The sequence below is a fragment of the Schistocerca gregaria genome, chromosome 1 (genome assembly GCF_023897955.1).
Source record: "Schistocerca gregaria isolate iqSchGreg1 chromosome 1, iqSchGreg1.2, whole genome shotgun sequence".
Taxonomy (NCBI): Eukaryota; Metazoa; Arthropoda; class Insecta; order Orthoptera; family Acrididae; genus Schistocerca; species Schistocerca gregaria.
Window position 1 is genome coordinate 848,260,661 of NC_064920.1, and position 23,564 is coordinate 848,284,224.

General features: G+C 39.1%; 1 protein-coding gene across 3 annotated transcripts in view; it reads right to left on the minus strand.

Annotated features, from left to right (window-relative positions):
* LOC126272689 (cadherin-87A) overlaps nucleotides 1-23,564 on the minus strand; it is a 663,064-nt gene that overhangs the window by 117,936 nt on the left and 521,564 nt on the right. For all 3 annotated transcript variants that reach the window (XM_049975716.1, XM_049975724.1, XM_049975733.1), the window contains 3 exons: nucleotides 20,015-20,206; nucleotides 16,942-17,039; nucleotides 16,154-16,309 (listed from right to left, as the gene is read on the minus strand). In XM_049975716.1, the coding sequence (XP_049831673.1) occupies nucleotides 16,154-16,309; nucleotides 16,942-17,039; nucleotides 20,015-20,206 (446 nt within the window). The remainder of the gene's footprint in view (nucleotides 1-16,153; nucleotides 16,310-16,941; nucleotides 17,040-20,014; nucleotides 20,207-23,564) is intronic.

The window sequence follows — 23,564 nt, forward strand, 5'->3', positions numbered from 1 at the left end:
ACTGTTCACTAAACTTGCTGGAGGACAGTATTTTTCTAAAATTGACCTGTCAGAAGCTTATCATCGACTTCCTTTCGACGCTGCTTCCCAGCATTTTCTGGTCCTTAACACACCTTTCGGCCTCTATCAATATCAACGCTTGCCATTCGGGGTTGCTAGTGCCCCTGCTCTCTTTCAGCGATTCTTGGAACAATTATTGCTCCCTGTCCCTGGGTGTATCAATTACATGGACAACATTGTTGTCACTGGCTCCACCACTGAAGAACATCTTCAAAATCTCCGCATACTTTTTTATGTCTTACAGACTGCCTGTCTTAAGTGTAATCTTCAGAAATCACAATTTTTTCAGGCATCTATCACGTACTTGGGGTTCCCAACTCTATCGGGATGGTATTCGCCGCTTCAGCAAACTGTCGCTGCGATCAATGCCCTTCGTCGCCCTACTTCTGTTAAGGAACTGCAGGCCTTCTTGGGGAAAATAGCATGCTATCAGAAGTTTTTACCGTCTGCGGCTTCGGTGGCTCAGCCGTTGCATCGCCTGTTGCATAAAAACGTGCCTTTTCACTGCTCCACGTCATGCAATGCGGCTTTCCAGAAATTGAAGACTATGCTGAAACAGGCCCCGTGCCTGGCTACTTATCGATCTGGCCAACATCTTGTTCTTGCCACAGACGCCTCTCAATACGGGGTCGGTGCAGTCCTTGCACACCGTTTTTCTGGCGGTTCAGAACAACACATTGCTTATGCCTCCAAAACGCTCATGGATGCCCAACAAAAGTATTCTCAAATTGAAAAAGAAGCTTTGGCCATTATTTATGCTCTTCATAAGTTTGGTGTTTTTCTCATTGGCTCAAAATTTCATCTTGTTACAGATCACAAACCACTTGTTTCCTTGTTTCATCCATCAACGTCACTTCCCGACAAGGCTGCACACCGCCTCCAGCGTTGGGCTCTTTACTTGTCTCGTTTCAATTATGAGATTCATTTCCGGCCAACGGCTCAACATGCAAATGCTGATGCTCTGTCTCGCCTTCCCATGGGTCCTGATCTGGCATTCGATAGGGACGAACTTTTGTGTTTCCACCTGGATGTTGCTGAGCAGCGGGTTGTGGACGGGTTCCCCATCACTGGGGACAGGCTGGCGGCTGCTACGGGTTCTGACCCTACCCTCTCCCAGGTTTTAAGGTGTATTCAGAAGGGTTGGCGAGATCGCCCGTCCGCTAAGACTTCTGATCCGTTACGAAACTACTACACTTTGCGGTACCGCCTCACGGCTAGGGATGATGTTATCCTCCTTTCCACTGACAATTCTTCGCCGTGTGTTGTGGTACCTGAGTCTTTGCATGCTTCGGTCTTGCGCCTCCTTCACCAAGGGCACTGGGGTGTGTCTCGCACAAAATCTCTGGCGCGCTGTCATGTGTACTGGCCTGGCATCGACTCTCAAATAGCACACATGTTCGCTGCCTGTGGCCCTTGTGCGTCACAGGCCGCTGCCCCAAAGTCATCTTTGTCACCGTGGCCTTTGCCTGAGAAGCTCTGGGAGCGCATTCATGCTGACTTTGTGGGACCCTTTTCAGGTACTTATGGGCTCCTCATAATTGACGTCTACTCTAACTTCCTTTTCATTGTCCGTTGCACGTCACCTACCACCGCGGCAACCACCAGTGCTCTCGCCCGCATTTTGTCTTTGGAAGACCTCCCCTCTACTCTTGTTATTGATAATGGTCCGCAATTTGCCTCTTCCGAATTTGCGGATTTTTGTGCTCGTCACGGCGTTATGCATGTCACGGCCCCGCCGTTCCATCCACAATCAAACGGTGAGGCTGAACGACTGGTCTGCACATTTAAGGCTCAGATACGGAAACTTCTGACTACTTCTGCTGCTGATGATGCGCTACTCCAGTTTCTGGCATATTACCATTTCACCCCCATGGGCGACCACAGCCCGGCCGAGCTCTTAAATGGCCGACGGCCCCACACGCTACTTCATCATCTGCGGCCTTCCACCTCACGGCCACGGGTGACTTCACTTGGCCGGTTCACCGCCGATGACCTCGTCTGGGTACAGGGATATGGCAAGTGGCCAAACTGGAGCCCCGACCGCAGCATACGACACCGTGGCAGACACCTCTATGAAATCCAGACGGACACGGGTGTTGCAGTGCGTCATTTGGACCAGCTTCGGCCTCGTGTGCCGGCAGCATCTGTTCCGAATGCCGCTACACCACCCTCGGCTCTACCTGACGCTCGGGATCTTGGCATCTCTCAATACTCACAACGCAGCCCTCTCACAATCATCGCGATGCCAGCACAAGAATGGACGTCACCAGGAGACGTGCCCATGCAGGAACCGGATGACTATCCTCTGTCAGAGCAAATCTACTCGCTTCCTCCTCCAACGGATGCTGACACATCGCCCATGTCTCCTGTCATATCAGCTGGACTTGCCGCAACGGGTAGATTGGTGCATGGGGCCCCAGCAGATTTGACCCCTATGTCTCCTGTCATCTCGACCCATTATAATCGGGGACACTTCCGTCCGTACGGGAAGCCTCCTCCTTGAGACTTTACGGCGAGTCAAACAATGCCTATGTACGTTAGCCATCTCCAGGACACCTCCATCAGGACCAGTGCAACAATTTCAAAGGGGGCAAAAGTGTTGTGACTTGCCGATCATTCAAAGTGCCGCCGCGCAATCACGCGTGTCCTCTATGTGCGGCGCTGTCTGCCAGCCATGCAGCAGCTGCGCCATCTGAGCGACCAGCCGGGCAGCGACCGCTAGACTGGGACTCAATGCTCATTCGAATGCTAACGTGTACACATGTCTTGCTTGTCAACTTACTCTGTAACTTATATGTGTTGTGTCATTGTGAAATATATTTGTTAAACTTGACGTTACAACAATATCATATCAGTGTTAAGCTGTACTTTATTGGTAGCATTGTGAAACGTTCCTATGTCTTTCACAACTACCGCCATTCCAGAGATGGATTTCAGCATGAAATCACTTGAAGTATACAAGGGCTATATGATCAGGACAATAAAATCTCATCAAACCAAGGAGCCACGTGGTGTAATGTGCTGCTTTGTGAGTGGGAAGGTGTGCCAGTCCCCGGCACGAATCCGCCCGATGAATTAGTGTCGAGGTCTGGTGTGACAGCCAGCCTGTGAATGGTTTTTAAGGCAGTTTTCCATCTGCCTCAGTGAATGTGGGCTTGTTCCCCTTATTCTGCCTCAGTTACACTATGTCAGTGATTGCTGCGCATGTACACCATAATTACTCTACAAAGCAAACATGTGGGTTACACTCACCTAGTATGAGAGGAGGGGGCCAAACTGCACAATAACCCTGGGTTTAGTGTGGGGCTGTGGTGAGGTGGATGGACTGCTGTGGCCTGTTGTGAGGTTGTGAACCACTGAGGGTTAGTGGGGGAGGGAGGGGGGGGGGGGGGGGTGAAGCCTCTCCGTCATTTCTGGGTCCCCGCTTCAATGCACTACACACCCAAACCAAGGGGAAAGTTCACTTAACAACAGAAGAAATGTTTTCACCGATTATTTTACAGACAGTGGTGAAAAAGAACCACGGCAACACATATGTACCTGAATATGGTTCATAACAATCATAGTGAACACTGAAATAATGCAGTGCTGAACATGTACTGCTGAACATGAAAGACTGTTTAATTTACATCACCATTGAAATGTGCATAATTATGTATTTTGTGGCCTTAAATACAATAAATCATTGAGTACACTGAAGCGGCTAACAGATTTTATTTTAAAATGTTCTTATTAACTGAAAATTTGTTCATTTAAATGAAAGGGTGCTCATGAGGGAGCAGGGAATTTGCTGCTTAGTGCTATTTCAAGTTCTGAATGGCTACATTTGAGGAAAAAAGCCACTACTATAACACAAATGGAAAATAGTTTAACAGTGATACTTTTGTATATCATTATTCTCCTGATCCAATTTTGCAGCTAAACCCTCACGAAACTATTCGCACACCTGAAATGAAGTGGCTCTCTTATTGATTCAAACTATGGTACTTCTTGTGAGATGCATTCCATATTCCTGGGTATTTTTGCACTTCTTTAATGAACAATTCCACGTCAGCACCAGCTGTATCCAGGGCAGACTGATGACATGTGTTGCTAGCATTACAATCAAGTGTGCACTGCCCTATTCACCAACAGTCACTGCTGTTTTGTGGTGATTGGTGAAGCTGCCGCAATGCTGCAGCATGTGCAGCTCCATTATTGCACATACTCTGCTAAATGTGCAAGGAGTAATGCTGTGTGCTCATGATAATAAATCACTCTTTGCATCAAGCCTTAAACCTCTTGAGTAATCAAAATTTGTGTATAGATTCCATCTTAGACCATTCTCTGCAGAAACATTCCAGTGGCATCAAATACAGTAAACATTCAGGCCAACTGATCATGTCTTCATGTTCATCCAGTGAACAAAAATAAGTTGTGTGAGTGATTTCCTGGCCACAAGAGAGTAGTGAGCCATAAACCCATCATGTTAGTACCACATATATCTGCATACTTCAAATGGTACTTCCTTTAGGAGTGCTGAAACACACCATTAAGAAATTTTGCATATCTTTCACATATTAAGGATTATCCAAAATAAAATACCACTCACAAGGTCTACAGTTATTGCCCACTGACCATTTACACTTCATTGCCTCTGATGTTCAACCTGCATCACCCAGCATGGACTCCCAGTGTCCCAATAATGCATCTGGCAGAACACCAATTTTGTTTGCTCGGCTCATTGCAGGCTTGTTACTTACCTTGCACAGTAATCCACTACCCTTATATAACAATTTTTTGCACATTTACTGAACTGTCATTCTTGTTGGACACTTTCTGCTGGAATACACTTGTGCATACAGCTTGTCAGTGGTCATGAGAGTGCATGTTTGTGTGTCTGTCGATTGTATGTATGAATGTGTGTATTTTTGCTAAAAAAAGAGCAAGAACCTCAAAAGCTATTGTGAATGCTGTTTCCCATTACAGGTTCCTGTGCTCCATGCCCTGGTCTGCAATAGGTGAGTGTTGCCATTTCCTTATTTTATGTACAATTCACTTGCTCTCTTCACATTCCTTCTGCATTCTCTGTAAAGTAGTAGCATGCCTATTTTCTCTTGGTCTGTGAAAGGTGTTTATTTTTTCAAGCTAATGAACACTTGGTACACGTGAATGACATAGACAGAATGAAAGCTAGATTTCCCTGGTGCCCATTTTAAACCAGTATTGCAGCAGTGCAACACTGTTTCCTCCTTATCTGTTGTGACACATTTCCTTATAAGGGTATGAAATCATAAATTTCTGTGTAAGATAGCAATTGGTTTCAGCTCAAAATAAATAAATCCTGTGTTCTAAATATTGTAATCGCTCTGAAACTTGTAGCTGGATTTTGAAGAGTGACATGCCATTGGATTAATCTCTTTCCAAACTTTGCTATTAGCTTTTCAGACTCTGCGATAAGCTGCAGAAATTACTACAGGTCCATTTGAAAAACGAAACAGAATTGATACTGACCTCTCTGTAATTAATAAAGCTATGAAAATAGGCTATATATTGTGGAAAATGTCATAGTAAAGAAACCTGAAAAGTGATTTTTGTATGCTTTGAGTCAGAGATCACCTATATGTTGTTTGCTGTATGGAGCACTTAATTACTCTTTGGTTGTTTCTAACTTATAGCTGTAATATTTTTCAGAGAGATTAAAATGTTACTGTAGAGCAGTAGTGTGATTGCTTAACTCACAATATTAAGCATCATGCACAAGAGTTACAAACTGGTGACCCCACAATAATAATAATAATAATAATAATAATAATAATAAAGCAAGCCAGTATGAGCAGAACAAACTGTACAAAATAGTACAAAGCCATTGTATTGTAGTGTCTGCTACAAAGTTTGTGTCAGCTGGTGTGGTTATGTGTTCAGTGATGTAGCGTTGTGTGTGTGCATGGTCTGTGTTAACAAAAGAGTCACAGCTGTCAGACAGCTTCTGTTCCACCTGTCGTGGGTGCTGTGTTTCATAATATGTTTCATATTCTTTGTACAGCAATAATCACTCCATTTGGACTCTTTGAGAACAAATTTACAATGTTTTGGTTACATAACACAGCACCACTGAACGCAATAAACATGCCGGTTGGCACAAACTTCGTAGCAGACGCTATAGTATCGCGACACAAATCGAAGGCAAGTGGAAATACAACTGATGTAGATGCAAGAGGAGTTACAGAAGCAAATGGAAGAGCTACTAGCAAAAATAAATATGCAGAATAAAAAAGAGTCAGTTCCACAATTTTGGATTTTTATGTAATTTTGTTCATTCCATGTTTTTATGTTTTCTCCAGTCTCTCAGGGAGACAGTGTCAATGACTGTTTCTCTGTTTCCCCTTTTCCTGAGTTATATACACAATCAGAACATTTCACATGTGATTTAAACATTTGGATTCTTACCCAGCTTAGGGAGTAACCACACCTGTTCAGCAGACTTCTTCTGTGAAATCTCCAAACTCAGTTTGTTCATAGCAAGCAAACATTAGTTAGCTCAAATCATGCTGATCCCAACAAGTAGTGACCTTGATGTGATCTGAACTGAAGAAAAAGGTTGAGCAACTACCATGGAACTTAAATATCATGTAAGATATGGATGAGGTAACAGTGTCTACACTAGCAGTCCGTTTACCTCCGTTCTGGTCGAACAACCCGATCTCAGGGTTTGCTCAAGTTGAAGCCAATTTTAGTCACATAGGCATTATGGTTGACTCTACAAAATTCACCCTCATCATGAGCCAACTTTAACACTGCTATGCTGCAGAGGTACAAGACATGATCATTTAATAGACACCGTATCAGACTTGAGCATCTTGCCAACAACTTCAGTCCACCGCTGCAGACCACCGACTGCATTCTATTTATTATTGTACAGGACTTAACTGTCACTGACGTTATGGAACCAACATTAGGAGTTGATCTTCTGTCACATTACCATCTTTTACAAGATGCAACCAATGCAGTGTTACTGGACTGACTGCAGTGGGTTTTCATTGTGATCCGTAGTTGTATAATGCCAAGCTAATGCAGTTGTGTGACAAGGAGTACGCTGCATCTTTCAGGTAATATCAAACCTTGACCATGTCACCAGGTGCCCTTATAAACATGGCACGTGACATGGTACAGCATATAAAAATCACAGATATCCCACTGGTGTCTTTTACACCCAGAAGACTGGCACCTGATCATTTGGCCATTTCTAAGGCAGAATTCAATGGAATGATTAGGCAAGGCATAAACCAGCCATCAGGTAGTCCATGGTTGTCTGCATTGTGCCTTGTTCTGAAGAAAGGAAGAGCCTTTAGCCTGTGCAGTGACTACCACACACTCAACGAAGGAACTGTGCCTGATCGATACCCTGTGCCTTTGTTGTGCAACTATAATTATATGTTGCAGGGCGCAAGAATGTTCAGAGTTTTGAACTGCGCCAAGCCATATATGCAGATACCTGTGGCTGGAGAGGACATTCCTAAGTCAGCAATAATCACTCCATTTGGACTCTTTGAGAACAAATTTACGATGTTTTGGTTACATAACACAGCACCACTGAACGCAACAAACATGCCGGTTGGCACAAACTTCATAGCAGACGCTATAGTATTGAGACACAAATCGAAGGCAAGTGGAATTACAACTGATGTAGATGCAAGAGGAGTTACAGAAGCAAATGGCAGAGCTACTAGCACAAATAAATATGCAGAATAATAAAGAGTAAGTTCCACAATTAATGGGAGAAAACAGGTATGCAATGAGTACTAGGTTTGATGACACAGTAACAGTCAAGCCATGGATGAAGGTATAAGTTCCATACTTCTTATCAGATAAAGTGGAGTGATGGTCTGCCATGCTAGATCTGCAGTTTGTGCAGAATGACATGACTAATGAGAGCATGAAATTTGCAGTGACAGCCAACAGTCTTGATGGTAGAAAAGCAAGTATACCATCAGATGTCATACTGAGACTGCCAGCAGACCAAAAGTATTACCATCTGAGAAAAACACTGATCAGCCAGCTGTGCAAGCGAGTGTAACAACGACTACAGTTAATCACACATCGTGAACAGATGGGCAACAGAAAACCTTTGGAAACCTGGCACAACTTACATGGCATTGACAGATGTAATGTTGTGGTAGGTACCAGTAGCAGTAAAAGTGGCTGTGGTCACATATTAAGAAACAGACATAACTTCATTCACTGCAATAGCTGAAAGAGCATACCTAGCACAGAACTGAGTTACCACACCGAGTATGATGAAAGCGACTAAGGAAGGTGACAACCAAGAGACCACACTGATATGAAAATAACATTACACAGACTTCACTAAGCAAATAGACAGTCTGAAAAAGCAGGTAGATTTACTGCAAAAGGAGATAACAGTGTTGATGTGAAATAAGAGGAGTATGATCAAATGAGACACTAACAACAGAGATTAACCATTTCAGTGAAAGCAACAAGAGCAAGTTTGTTGGTACCAATGACATTTCGGTGAATGATACCAATGTTTTGGTGAACAAACCACAAGATATACATCCACATGTATCAACCCAACCAGAGTCAGTGGCCAGCAATAGGCACAGCAGCTCACAAAAGACAACAGAAATGCCACAGCAAAAGAACCAAGGACATTGCAGCCACCCTGTGAGTAAGTAATCAATACGACTTACTAAAGTGGTCATGTAGGTTGTATGTGAGGCATCACTGCCTTTCGGTCGATACTGGATCAGGTGTAAGCACATTGCTGCCCTCTCAAGGAAACAGCATAATGCCAATCTTCCTTATTGACTTATGGAGAGATTGAGGTAGAAGTGTATTTCAGGTTTAGTAAAAAATGCAAAAGGAAGTTTGTGCTACAGGATGTAATGGAACCCATATTAGGTGCCTATTTCATCAGCCACCAGCAGCTCAAGATAGACCTCAGTGTAGGGAAAATTAAGATGGACAGAGATATTGTGACAGGTTCATTAGGATGGACAGCTGTGAGGACAATGGCTCCACTTTGAAATTCGGAGATACAGCAAGAGTACCACAGAAGTGAGAATTGATTTAAAAGTGCGACACATAACACGGTCACAAATACAAAAGTAGGTCATCACAAACAGTTTTCCAAATATTGTATGACGTATTTCTGTGCATTATTTACTCGAGTAAACTAATGGTTTTTGTTTTATTTCGACGACAGTTTTCCTACTCATGGAGTTTTCAACAGTGTAGAGGATTCACCATACATATTACGCCCCATAATTTACTATGAGTTTAGCTTTGGTCATGAAAACTTCCTATTGCCGTAGCTAATTCCTTAATGCTGAAGGTGGTTCATTCAATCCTCTGCCAGGCACTCTGTTATGAATAGCAGAGTAATCTACCCAACATTGCAATAGCCTAAAGGGTAGCACCTGACGGTTTTGTTCTGGCAAAGCAGGAATTTGAGAATATGCTACATGCAGGGGTTGTGTAAAGGTCAGATAGCCCGTGGGCATCGCTGCAACAGAAATGCCACAACAAAAGAGCCAAGGACATTGCGGCCACCCTGTGAGTAAGTAATCAATACAACTTCCTAAAGTGGTCATGTAGTTGAATGTGAGGCATCACTGGAGATACATCAAGAGGACCACAGTAGTGAGAGTTGGTTTAAAAGTGCAACACATAACACGGTCACCTCATTAAGACTGTATCAGTCCAACCGATATTGCAATAGCCAAAACGTTAGCACCTGACTTTTTTGATCTGGCATGAAAAAGGATGACATGTAGAGGCCCAGCAGAAATTATTGCAAATTAAATGCACACAAAATTCTTGATCAGTATCCAGTGTGGAATATTAAACATTTTACCAATGGGCTAGTGGGGGCAAAATGTTCAGTCACAGATTTCAAAAAGAGGTTATAATCAAAGAACCATAGTAGAAGAATATGTGACAAAGACCACAGTAACAACTCCATTTGAATTATTTGAATACTTACAAATGTCACACACATATGGCAGGATATTATAGATGAGTCCTATGGGATTACACTGCTGTTTCATGTATTACAATGACATTTTGGTATTCTCTGGTAGGCCACTGGTACCCGAGAAACATCTCAAGATGGTATTTGAATGGATTATCAAGTATGGCATAGTTGTCAACAAGGCAAGTTGTAATCTGCGACATAAACACTTAACACTTCTCAACCATGCAGTGTCAGTGGCTGGCATTCATCCTACGATAGACAAGATTTATGTCATAAAGCACATAACTCACCCAACTAATTATCATCAGTTAATAAGATTTCTAGGTGTTGTAAAGTTCTACTGTTCAACAATACTAGAAGCAGCCAAGATGCAAGCAGCATTGACAGCAACACTGGCAGGAAAATATACCTCAGGACGATGACTGCTGCCATGGATGATAGAGGTGCAATTGTCTTTCGACCAGTTTAAAACCAGCTTAGAAAAAACAGCTCTTTTAGCCCACCAATTCCATGAGGCACTATTAGCAATGGTGGTAGAAAAAAAGCCAATAGGCAACTGGAGGCACACTCCATCAGTTGGCGAAAAAAAAGGGGGGGGGGGGGTGGCGGCAGCCAATAGGGTTTTTCCTGTGCAAACTTGCAGAAGCACAGGTCAGATGGATCACATATGACCACAAGTTGCTAGCAATTTATGAAGTGATAAGAAATTTTTGACCATATGTGGAAGCAAAACCATTCACTGTATATATGAATCATAAACCAATAACTTTCATTTTTGGTAAAAACAAAGACAGCTCCTTGAGGCAATACCAACAGCTGGAGTTCATCAGCCAATTCACAACAGATTTGAGGCACATTAGAGGATCTGAGAAAGCAGTGGCCTTCTTTTGCATGCATTGGAGCTATCACACATAAGGTTGATTATGAGTAACTCGTCAAAGCACAGGCCACTAAGGGACAATTGCAGGACCATTTAAAAAACGGCTCTACCAGACTGCAAAGATTAGATTGGATTACATTAATTATTCATTCCATAGAGCCATAAAAGAGGGAATCCTCCTGGGTGGGGAACATGTCAGATAAACACATTACAAAAATGTAATTAGAAAAACTTGAGTTTCATTAATTTTAATGATCCTCAGTCAATAAACAGTAAAATTATGTACATGAATTAAATTTAAACTTCTAATATTTACAGGTTTAATTCTTACATCTGCTTTCATTAAATCCATCATTCAGACATTTGCTAGTTTCTTGGCTATTACAACCAAGTAGCGTCAAAAATTAAAGTAAATTATTTATTTCAGTAATTAAACACATTTGGCCAGCAGGCAGGGGGGTGAAGGTTCAACTTTGATGTGATATTCTCAAGATTGACCCAAACCTTTCATACCCTGAGGGATTGCACAAAAAGTTATTTGATAGTGTGCATAGCTTGGTGCACCCTGGAATGAACAGCATGAACGTCATGACTGAGGGATTCACAAGATCCAGCATTAAGGACTTCTGTAGGTGGGTGAGGGAGTACATATCATGACAGCAATGCAAGGTGGGCAGACATGTGCATAAACAGGTCAGACAGTTTCCAGAGACTCCAGAGACAATAGACCAATTCTCACACATACATTAAGATACTGAAGGAACACTGCCCACCTCTGATGGATACCACTACTTGCTGATTGCCATAGATAAGCATATTCAATGAGCAAAGCAGTATTGGCTGCGGATGTATCAGCAGAAATGATGACAAAGACGTTTTTATTGACATGGATAATGCAGTTTGGTTGCCTGTCACACAGTCTGACTCAGCCATGTTCCATGAGCTATCCAATCTGTTTGGATTGTAGCACCATCGCACCACAATCTACCATCCATTAGGTAATAGGATGGTGGAGTGGTGGCACAGAACATTAAAGACCACACTCATCTGCCATGAAAACAGATTGACCTCTGTGCTGCTGCTAGTTTTGTCAGGCCTCTGAACTGCATGCAGAGCAGATGTTGGAGGTTCTATAGCAGAGATGGTATATGGAGAGACTTCACATCTACCATCAGAGTTCCTTTCAGCATGCTGAGGAGCAGAAAATGTAAATTTACCATATTTGCCTCAACAGGTGAAGAGTCATGTTGCAAGGTTTGCCCAACTCCAGCATCACATTATGGAGATAACAACATTTTCATCCACAATGATTTGTAAACATGCTTGCACATTATGCCATGGACAAACGCAGTGCACCTCCCTTTGCAACCATCATACATTAGGCTGTATGAAGTGTTACAACAAGATGAGCATACTTTTTGCGTATAGTGTAACAGCAAGCAGCAGATGGTGTCAACAGAACATGTGAAAGTAGTTTATATTCTCACATCAGATGATGAGGCAGTTCAAGAGGATCAGACAAAACTGGCACCCTGTACAGGGCGCAAAAGGAGACAATCAAGCAGAGGAAACATAGCTGCTGACCCTCCAGACAAGCCAACAGGCAACAACAGAGACTCCAATAATTCATAGCAGGGAAAGGGGAGGTGTGCATTTCAAATACCTGCACATTCCAGGAGCCCCACTCTACTGCTAAAGGGCTGTGTGGGGGGAAAAAAAAAACCTGCAAAGTGATTTTTGTACACTTTGGGTCAGAGACCACTGTTAATGTTGTTTGCTCTTTGGGATAATTAATTACTATTTGTTTGTTGCTAACTTACAGTTGTAAAGTTTTTGAGAGAGATTAAAATGTTACTGCAGAATAGTAGCATGATAGTTTTATTCATTTGTTAAGCATCAAGCAAGAGGGCTACAGTATCACTTAGTAAGGACTTTTTCACAATTAATTTGGGTAAATCAGAGTTATGATATCTTAAACAATACAGAAAATACCTGAAGTGGACAGCTTAGATGAATCACCCTGTATTATAAGCCATAATTTTAAAGACAGATGTTTAAAAAAATGATGTAGGTAAATTCCTAAACATATTGTAAAAATGTGAAAGACAAACTCTGAAAGTATTTTTAGTATTTAATTTAATTTAGAAGTTGGGCAGACAGAAGAGCAAAACACCTTTCATATGAGAATAGACTCTAATAATTATATTACCTAAATATCATATTAAGTTATTGTTGAGCCAAATTGTATCCCTGTGTAACAATTTGTTTACAACTTTGTATTTTTGACTAGAGTGGTCCAATGAAGGCCATAAAATAAACAATCTAATCTAATAATCTTATAAGTTAACTGGAAAATTGCTGACAGGGGCACCACTGACCACAGTTGCTGAAAATGGTGGTGAACCAGACAGAGAAAGCATCTGATGTGCCAGAATTTGCCCACTGCCAACTGGTAGTGAGGGTTCAAAGAGTTTTTGTAATGAGTGTGGAAAGAGTCTTCCATGGCATGTTTCACAAGACACTGCCAGTTTACAACAGTGTAGTGATATGACACAAGAAATCTGAGATGTTCTGAATACCCACAAGGTCTACTTATTGAATAGTCCTCAGTCAACAATGTAGAAAATTCTTCATGAACAATTGAGAATGTAGTCACACAAATTGTAGCTCCTGAAAGCTATAGGCCATGACAACAAATTGCACCACCTGCAGTTCTGCATGAACATGCAGGACCATCTCGAAAACGATAACTTGACAAGCAAGTTAATCTCCAGTGATTAAACCACTTTTCATCTTTCAGGAAATGTCAATCAATACAATACATGCATACTGAGGGCAGGGAATTCACATGCAGCTGTCAAATACATCTGGAATTCCAAGAAAGTTAACCTGTTCTATGCTGTGAGACAATCTACGGACCCTTTCTCTTCATTTAGAGACCTGTCAATGGTATCACCAATCTCTACATGCTGCAAATGTGACTCACACCACAACTTGAATTGCTAGCTGGGATTTCATTTTTCAACAAGATGACACTCCTCCATATTTCCACAATTGTGTGCAAGATTACCTGAATGTTATATTGCCATATCATTGGATAAGCCATGCTGCGGCCACTGACCTACCACTACTCAAGTGGAAGCCATGGGCGCTGGGCTTGAGATCTTGTGATTTTTTCTTGCACTTTTCCATCAAAGATAGAGTTTATGTTCCAGTTCTACAACAGAACCTCTTAAGACTCTTGACAGAACATTTCATGAACTGTTTTATGGGCTTTATGTATTTGTTATTTACTGAACCTCATTTATCTACATCATTGCTTCTTATTTAAAGCTGAATATCTGATTTTATAATTGTAAGAAATGTAACAGTTTTCATGGCTTGTTCAGTATCAGGAAGGAAATCAAGACAGGTTTTTATGTAGGGAACTCCCTCAGAAACCCAATGAATATATAAATTCATCACATAGGTAAGAACATTAAATCATTCAATGAAGTTTTAGACAGCTTCGGATATGAAACAGTAATATATCAGCAGTAGATTAATAAATGTATAAAAGAGATATAAGATGCAACAACTGTAGAACATGACACATTTTGTAAGTTCTGAAATTTATAACAATTTGATGGTTCCATGTAAGAAAATGCAAATAAAAATAAATAAATTCTCAGGATTCATGTGTTATCTGTTGTGCATTTATGACAGGCAACACTTTATTTTAATTTTTGGAACAATGGGTCATTATTTGGGCAGGGGAAAGGAAATAAGAATTTGGAAAAATTAGCAGAAAGCATTTTAAAGAACGAAATAAGTCATTCAGATAATATCAGACATAATTCACAAATTCTGAAGCATACTATTAAAATGGAATCAAAAATTACTGGACTATGGAAGACAGCCGAGCAGAGGAGAAGAAAACTACAATATTACTTTCAGGATAGTTATGTGATTGAAAAGTTTATTGGAATAACTCAGTATTGGACAGTTACATGAAATTAACAATGAGGAAGAGGGGCTGTTACATATGTCTTAGATTATTAATATGTTGAAAACTATGAAAAATAAAATACTAAAGAATTAGAATGAGTAAAACTTATGATGACTGAAAATTTTCTGTATATGTTGTTCTTACCTCCAGCTTTTAGATATTGCATGAAAGACATAACAGTTCCAAAGAGGGTGTGATTACAAGTTTGGATGGCTTATTCCACATCTGCAGCCACAATATGCAAAACACTTTGAAGTGTATGGCAGAGGGTACTTCCAACTGAATCATGTATTAGGGTTTCTTACGCTTCCATTTATGTGTGGGCCATTGGAAGAATGACTTTTTATATGCCGCTGCGCATGCAACAGTGTCTCTAATCTCTTCTTTGTGATCGCAGTGGGAATGTTACATATGCGACTGCAGTATAATCCTCAACAGCAGTTCTTGAAACCTTGTAATTAGTTTCTGTGGGATGGCTGATGTCTGTTTTCAAGCATCTGCCAGCTGAGGATTTTTCAGCATTTTTGTGATGCTCTCTTGTGGGTCAAACAAACCTGTGACCTATTTAGGACAGGTCTCACAAATGTGAGCAATATTCTCAGATTTTATTTTATTTTAAAAAAGAGCATATTTGTGCTATCAGTTGTACAAATGTGTTCATCCTCTACCAGTTTAAACTATTAAAGTCATGGTCACAGGAGAAAATCAGTATACTTTTTCCCGTGAAGATAATTGTAATAACCAAAACTGGTAAAGAATAAACACACAATTGTACATTTGATGGCACAAATATGCTTTTCTTTCAAAATATCTGACAGGTGTAGACAATCACTTATGAAAAGTTCTATTCTGGGATGAGCCACATAAGTTTTCTGTAAGGAATTTCATTTCTCAGAATGTGTACCATCTTCTGTCTTTCTCATATAGAAGTGGTCAATATTGCTGAACATGTATGACTCCTGTAATTCCAGCCGTTATCAGTCACAAGCCTAGCTGACCTGATTATGTAAGCCATAACTTTCTTTTACCTGTGGTGGTACTGACCATTAAATTTTGTTTCTTATCCCTGAGAAACATTCTACCCAGAACATATCAGCATTCTTTAACCAAATTCATTGTTGATGAAGTAGTAATTGTTTTAATCAGTGTGTATTTGAGAGACAAGGCAACTGTGTGTGGCAATAAAAATATTGTACCATCCTTATCTCTTGTTCAAAGTTCACACTTGGGCACCCCTCCTCTATGATACCTTGAAAGCATTATTCTGCTCCACTTGTTTCCCATTCCAATCGACAGCTGTAATTGGCTCTGCAATTTCAAAATTGAGTGCATCCGAGCTATTGACGTCTGGATCCCGAGCTTGTAAGGTGTAAAATATAGTACCAGGAACTGCATCTTCTGATATCTGAAATGACACAGTAATTGAAAAATTAATGCATAAATTGGAATGCAGGAGACAAACATTAGTATTACGAGCTACATTAAGAAGGTGGGAAAACCACTTAAAAGAGAATGGATTAAAACTGGCAAGAACATGGAATCATTAAAAGTCAAATCCCAAGATTTGTTTACATATAAATTCCTAAGTCAAGTGTTACAAGGTTAAAAGAAAAGAGAGAAATACTGCATAGATACAAAGATATCACAGGTACAAAAGGCAGGGCTATATCACCTAGGGTCCAAGTTAGCCTGGAATGATTATGAGAAGAGACTATTACACATCTAGGAGATAAAACTGTAAAAAACCTGAGGTCTTGCCTTAATTTTTAAATTATTGTTTTTAGAATTGCTAGAGAAAAATCAGAAACAATGAAACCCATCAGAGGGCACATTATAATCAGAAATGAACATAAACTTCTAGTAGATTTCCTGTAAAGTTCTCTTCATTATCCTCTTTCTTAAACCCATCTGTTTTACATCTTTATATGTCATAGTTAAGGAATAGGAAATTCTGCATTTTCTTCTTGGAGATGAGTATGATTCATATCCAGTGAAACAGTATTACGGCACATATGAAACTGCTTACACATAACTTACCTCTGCCCTTTGTGTTGAAGGTTCAAAAAATGGATCTCTATCATTACTATTTATGATACTGATGGTCAGAGTTGTGGTTCCTGTAAGTGCAGGTGTACCTAAAATATATGAAACAAAAATCAGTCATAGCTTCACACAAAAGAAAATCTGCAGCAGAGAAAAGGAAACAACTTCTAGAAGATAGGTACTAATGCTGTATTACTTGTTTACGTACTTTTTCATTAATAATTCTGAAAATTAAACACTACTAACCCAGTATCAAGGCATACTGAAAGTCATAATAAATATTTTATTCCAGAATCAAGTGTACTGTAGATGAATTTACTCTAAGGGCTAAGTTCAAAAAATTCCAAAACATTCATAATTTCATGCCAATGGTGAGCTGGAGTGAAATGTTGTTGGCATCCCTGCACACAACTGCGTTTAATGTGTAACTGCTGGAAGTTTCATTGTTGTATGTCTGTTAGTTATTGTTCAGTACTGTATTGAGGAGACTGTTGTGTTGCACAGTGTGAATTTCGAGATCGCAGAGTTAGTGGAGCAACGTGTTGGCATTAAACTTTACATAAAACTCAAGAAAACCTTTATGGAGGCATACCAAATCATGCAAGAAGCCTATGGAGATGAGTGTTTAAACCATACTTGGTGTTACAAATTATTCACACAGTTAAAAATGACCAGAAGGAAGTTAAAGATGACCCTCGTTCAGAACATTCTTCGATGTCTACCTAGATGCTCATGTCAGAAATGTCAATGAAATTTTGCATGCCAATGAAAGACTGACTGCCTGAGAGACTGCTTAAAAATGTAACATTTCAGTTTTATCATGTTATGAAATCCTGACACAACATCTTGGAATGCATTGTGTTTCCACGAAGTTCCTTCCACAGCTCCTGAGTCAGGAACAGAAAGACCTTTGCCTTGCAATCTGTGATGAACTTTAGGATCGCACAAAACAGAATGATGTGTTTCTTAAGAGAATCATAACTGGTAATGAGATGTGGTTCTACAGTTATGATGTTGAGACCAAGGTTCAATCTTCACAATTCGTCGGGAAGGGTTTTCAAAGATAAAAGAAAAAAAGCTCATCAGGTCAGGTCAAATGTCAAAGACATGATAGTTTTCTTTGACTTTGAAGGATTAGTTCATCATGAATTCGTGCCACAGGGACAAACTGTTAATCAATGGTTCTATATTGATGTGTTGCAATACCTGTTTGAAAATGTGAGAAGAAAACGGCCTGAAAAGTATTGAAACAATTAATGGCTCTTGCCTCACGATAATGCACCCGCACATTTATCCCTGTGCTGCTCCATCCTCCATACTCTGCAGACCTGACTCCTGTGGACTTTTTTTATTTCCTAAGTTGAAAATCCTGTTGAAAGGATGAAGATTTGCAACAATGGCCGAGACAAAAGAAAATTTGCAGACAGCACTTCACATGGTCCAGGAAGAGGCATACCAAAACTGCTACTAAAGTTGAAACAGCATTGGGAGTGGTGTATCAACTGTGGAGGAGAATATTTTGAAGGAGACCATGCCCAATAAGTGAAAGGTAAACATTCAATTCAATAGTGAGCAAACAAAAAACAATTGAAGCAGCATGTTTGAAACATTAAAAGCAAATATGTCTAATACATAAGAATTGCCAACAACAACTAGATCTGGAAAACTTCTACATGCCTGGGATGCTAAGTTGGATGTTAGAAATAGGAAAATCATCCTGTTTATTGCCCAGTGTGAAGCACATATTCAAAATACATTATATCTATGTAATACAAACAGTGCTTTTCCCCCCTAACTGTTACAGCCACCTTCACACACTCAACCAAGGTATTACAAAAGGCCAGAAAAAAAAACAAGAAGGTTCCTGTACAGAAGACACTGGTCTGTCTTCATATTACAATGAGAAAGGTAACAATTTTGGATGCTATACATTTTGTATGAAGTGCTGGGATTTGGTGCATGAAACCAAAATCTCAAACTGCTCAAGAAGGCTGACTTTCATCAGATACTTACAGAAGACATCACATGAGAAAACAAAGGAAATGCAGCTGAACAATGGCAGCAAATGATGTGGCAAGAAGAAAACATTGACTACCTTAGGTTCAATGCACTTGTCAAATGTGATGCAAGTGTTGCCATCTGTCAGTCCATGACTGTTGGTGAAGTATTACAGGAACATATAGCAGAGGAACAAAAAGAAAGATGAGAATGAATCAGAACCTTTGCTCATTCTTACAATATCACAAGCCATTGAAGCAATGAACACAGTTACACATTATGTGTTGATTTTTGAAGTCATGAAAGAAGTGATGAAATTAGTAACTAAGAACAACACTATATTCAAATTAGGATAAAAGAAACAGTCATCTATTGATATATTTTTCAAACATCTGTGAGGACGGGACTATGTACAGTACCTTATTATACATGGTGTACAGAAAGCCCGGGAACACTTTCAATTATTTATTACACAAGAACTAATCATTGTACAGATGTAATCAAATCTGATAAATTACATGGTAGAGGCAGTACATACACCAGATCATAATGTGCAACATATTCACACAGCAACATACAGAAAGCTTATAACTCTAAATGTGTGCTTCTACAAGATTCAAAATCTGTTGCTGTGTTTCTTCAAGTGACAAGTAAAAACTGATAATTTTTCAGACACATGTACACATTCTTATTATGACATAAAGAAATATATTTTGCATGTTATTTTTAATCTGCTATAATACTTTTATGAACTATTAATCTTTGAATTCATAAATTCATGGAAAAAAGAAAAGTGAAAGGTTATAATTTCTCATTATACTCAATACCGTGTTTCAGGCCAAAGATAGAAACCAAAATTAAAACTTCTAAAACAACCACAAGTAAACTATTGTTCTTTATTACAAATTTACCAGTCTTAATGTGCTGACAATGTGCCTATAAAAATCATATTCTGTGCTTAATAAATATGAATAAGAAATTTATGTTTTTATCATTTCAGCAAATAGTTTAAAGAATAGTATGATAAAAACAACAAGAACCCTGCATTTCAGTTAATCACTACGCTTACCTCCATCTATTGCTATTATTTCAATGTTGTATAGGCTTCTTCTATCATAATCTAACTTCTTTGTTACTTTGACCAGCCCACTGTCCTCTTCAATTTCAAAATCATCAAATGCTCCTTTCTGCACACGATACTTTATCTGTGCATTAACACCTGAGTCTGCATCACTTGCATGTATGGTCTCAATGCTTGTTCCTGTGTGAAAATATATTGCAGCAGAGTTAAGAAATAAACTCCTTAAAACATATTCCCACATTTTGATAATTTATATTAGAGAAACATTAATCAAGAAACTTATTTATATATTTACTTTTATATTTCTATTCTGAAATTGCTTTATGGTATGTAGGGTTAACAATAAAGCAGTATCATTATATAGCCCTAGCCCCATTTTTATTCCGTCTACAAATGGCAGGAAAAACGACTGTCAGTATATCTCTGTAAGGGGCAGTAGATCTCTCTAATTTTATCATGATGATCATTCCACAATAATCACCTATCAGAAAAGGGGGTTCGAAACCTTGAAAGCACTCCATTTTGTGATGCACAACATTTCATTTTAGTGTCTATCAATTACAGTTTTGAATATAATGAGTGACTCTCACTCTGACATTTGTGAGGAATATCTGGACAGCTCACATGGAATACGAACCAGTAAAGTGCTGGTGCTGCACTGTAAAGCATCTGTGCATCATACCTGTTGTCCTTTACATCACATATGATTAATGTAAAGAATAAGTTATGAAGAACTGAAAGATTTTTTAAGACACACAAGCTGTAACATGTAATAATAAACAAAAATGAATTCTAGGGACTAAGATGCAGTATCAATACTGTAATGGCACTGACCACTATGAGACTGTGGAAGTTTTCAGAACTACCAACATTGGTACTAAATAAAGTGCATATGCGTGGTGTTTGTGATAGTGAGCAGTTCAATTGGTTAGGAGGCAATATTTGTTTGCAGGTTCATAAGGTATCAAAGGTAGGAAAAAGTTATGAAGTGGTTCCCTGTTCATTATCATTTAGTGTCATGTAAGCTATGGAAGAAGGTTCACTCAATAAAAATTCCTTGCAGATTTGCATTGTGGGCTAGATTCATAAAATGTTGATCCCTAGTGAGCAGTAGACTTCCATGAGTACTTGGAAAAATAGGTATGATAAATCAAAGAACTACATGAAGATATTATGGATGCTATAGGATATTATACATATACTTTGAATAAATATTTGTGTAGAATGTTGATGTGCAAGGCAATCCCACTAATAAATTTGCAAATAACCCCTGATTCCTTAAAGAACTGTACTCACATGTATAAAACAGCTTCAGGCATCTGATTACAAATGAGTTACTGCATTCTATATTTGACTTTAAGCATCTAAGCGAGAAAAGGTTAAGAAAAGGTTTGAAATTATGCTTTAAGTTTGTTGGAAGTCACTAAATGCTCTCATTATGAAACACTAGATGAATAATATAGTGTTGGTAATTTGCATTTCATTTTAAGTAAAAGCTAGTTTTTTATGCATCTAAGTGTTTATGACCTAATATATCCTGAACAATGCATCATACAATGACATAACTTTTCAGATATATTTAGCCATATGTACAGCGTGTTGGAAATAGAGGTAGTAGTGAAGAAGTAGAAATTAAAACATCATGCCTGATGTTGAAGTTTTACTGCATGCCAATTTAAGTAAAAGCTAATGATTTCACACATCTAAATGTTTATGAGGTCATATTTCCTGAACTATGTGTTATACAGTGAAATTATTTTGCAGTTGCATTCAGTAATATATACTCGGATATTGTCTGCAAACTGTGTTGCAAATAGTGTCAGTAACAAAAAAGTATTAAGTTATCACATCTGATGCATAACAGCAAAAATGTCTGATAAGTTTTTTCCTTTCAACATTTTGTGTGTGCGTCTGGGAGGGGGGAATCAGTGAGAAAGATTGTCAGTGAGAAAAAGTTTCATAAAGGTTTGAAATTATGTCTTAAGTTTATTGGAAGTTCATAAGTGCTCTCATTCTCAAATACTGGATGAATAAAGCCCAGGTGTTAGTGGACTGTCAGATATGCAGCTCAAGACAAACATGGTTTTTAAATTTAATACCTGTCTTATTGTGTTAAACTTTTAACATGTGGTTATACCTCGTAATGAGTAGATAATGACAATATATTGAATTTTCAGATTTGGTCAGTAACTATGCAAAATATTGAAAAATCTAAGTTTTGCTGCCCCTTGCAGCTGTTAGACACTTGTAACTGGTGCTGTGACAAGAGTTCCAGGGTAGTCAACTGTAATCTTCAAGAATAAGTTCTAATTTTATCTACAATGAGAGTATAAACATGTACTGCACTGGAAACAACAAGACGCACATTACTGATAAATAAACTTTAGAGTCAAACTTTAAAGTCCTGTGTAGATTTGAGATGACTTCTCCATCCATTCCAGTGAATAAACTGAGCTTCAGTTTATAGTCATTCTAAAATTTTTGATTAAGAATTAAAGTGATCAGACTGCTGAAGAGTAATTTAAAAACAATTGTTGAACTAAAGATTGAATGGAAGATTGGCATACTTAGAAATCTGAGCCAAAAATGAAGCAACATGAGCAAACTTCAACAAAATGATATTGGTTTGATGTAGCTCTTGATGCTAATCTATCCTATACAGGCTTCTTCATCTCTGCATAACTAAAGTAACATACATCTATTTGAACTTGCACACTGCATTCAAGCCTTGACCTCTCTCTACAACTTTTACCTGCCACTCTTCCTTCCATTACCAAACTATTCAACTAATCCTTTCTTACAGTCAATTTGTGTCATATATTTCTTTTCTCCCCTGTTTGATTCAGTATCTCCTAAGTTTTTACTCAATATAATCACCTAATTTTCAGCATACTTCAGTAGCAACAGATTGAAAATCTTCTTCTTGTCTGAATTGCCTATCATCCATATTTCACTTCCATGCAAGGCTACGCTCTCTATAAATACCTACAGAAAAGATTTTCTACATATATTAATACAATCCTCTTTCTCAAAAATGCTTTTCTTGCTATTTCCAGTCTGCATTTTATATCTATTCTTCTTTGCCCATCGTCAGTTATTTTGCTGCCCAAACAGCAAAACTCATGTTCTAATTTTAGCATTTCATTTCCTAATGTAATTCACTCAGTCTTATCTGATTTAATCTGCAGCTGATCTTTTGCTGATGTTCATCTTACAACCTACCTTCAATCTGAGACATTCCACTGAACTGCTTTTCCAAGTACTTAAGTGTATCTGACAATATTACAATGCCATTGGCAAACCTCAAAGATTTTATTTCTTGCCCCTGAACTTTAGTTCCCTTTCCTAATTTCTCCTTGGTTTCCTCACAGCCTGTTGAATTTAAAGGTTGAATGACATCATAGATAGGTTGCAACCATGCCTCACTCACTTCTTAACTATGGCTACCCTTCAACTTTTCATCTGCAGTCTGGTTATAAAGAAACTTTTGGTCCCTGTATTTTGTCTCTAGTTCTTTCAAAATTTCAAAGAGTGCTGT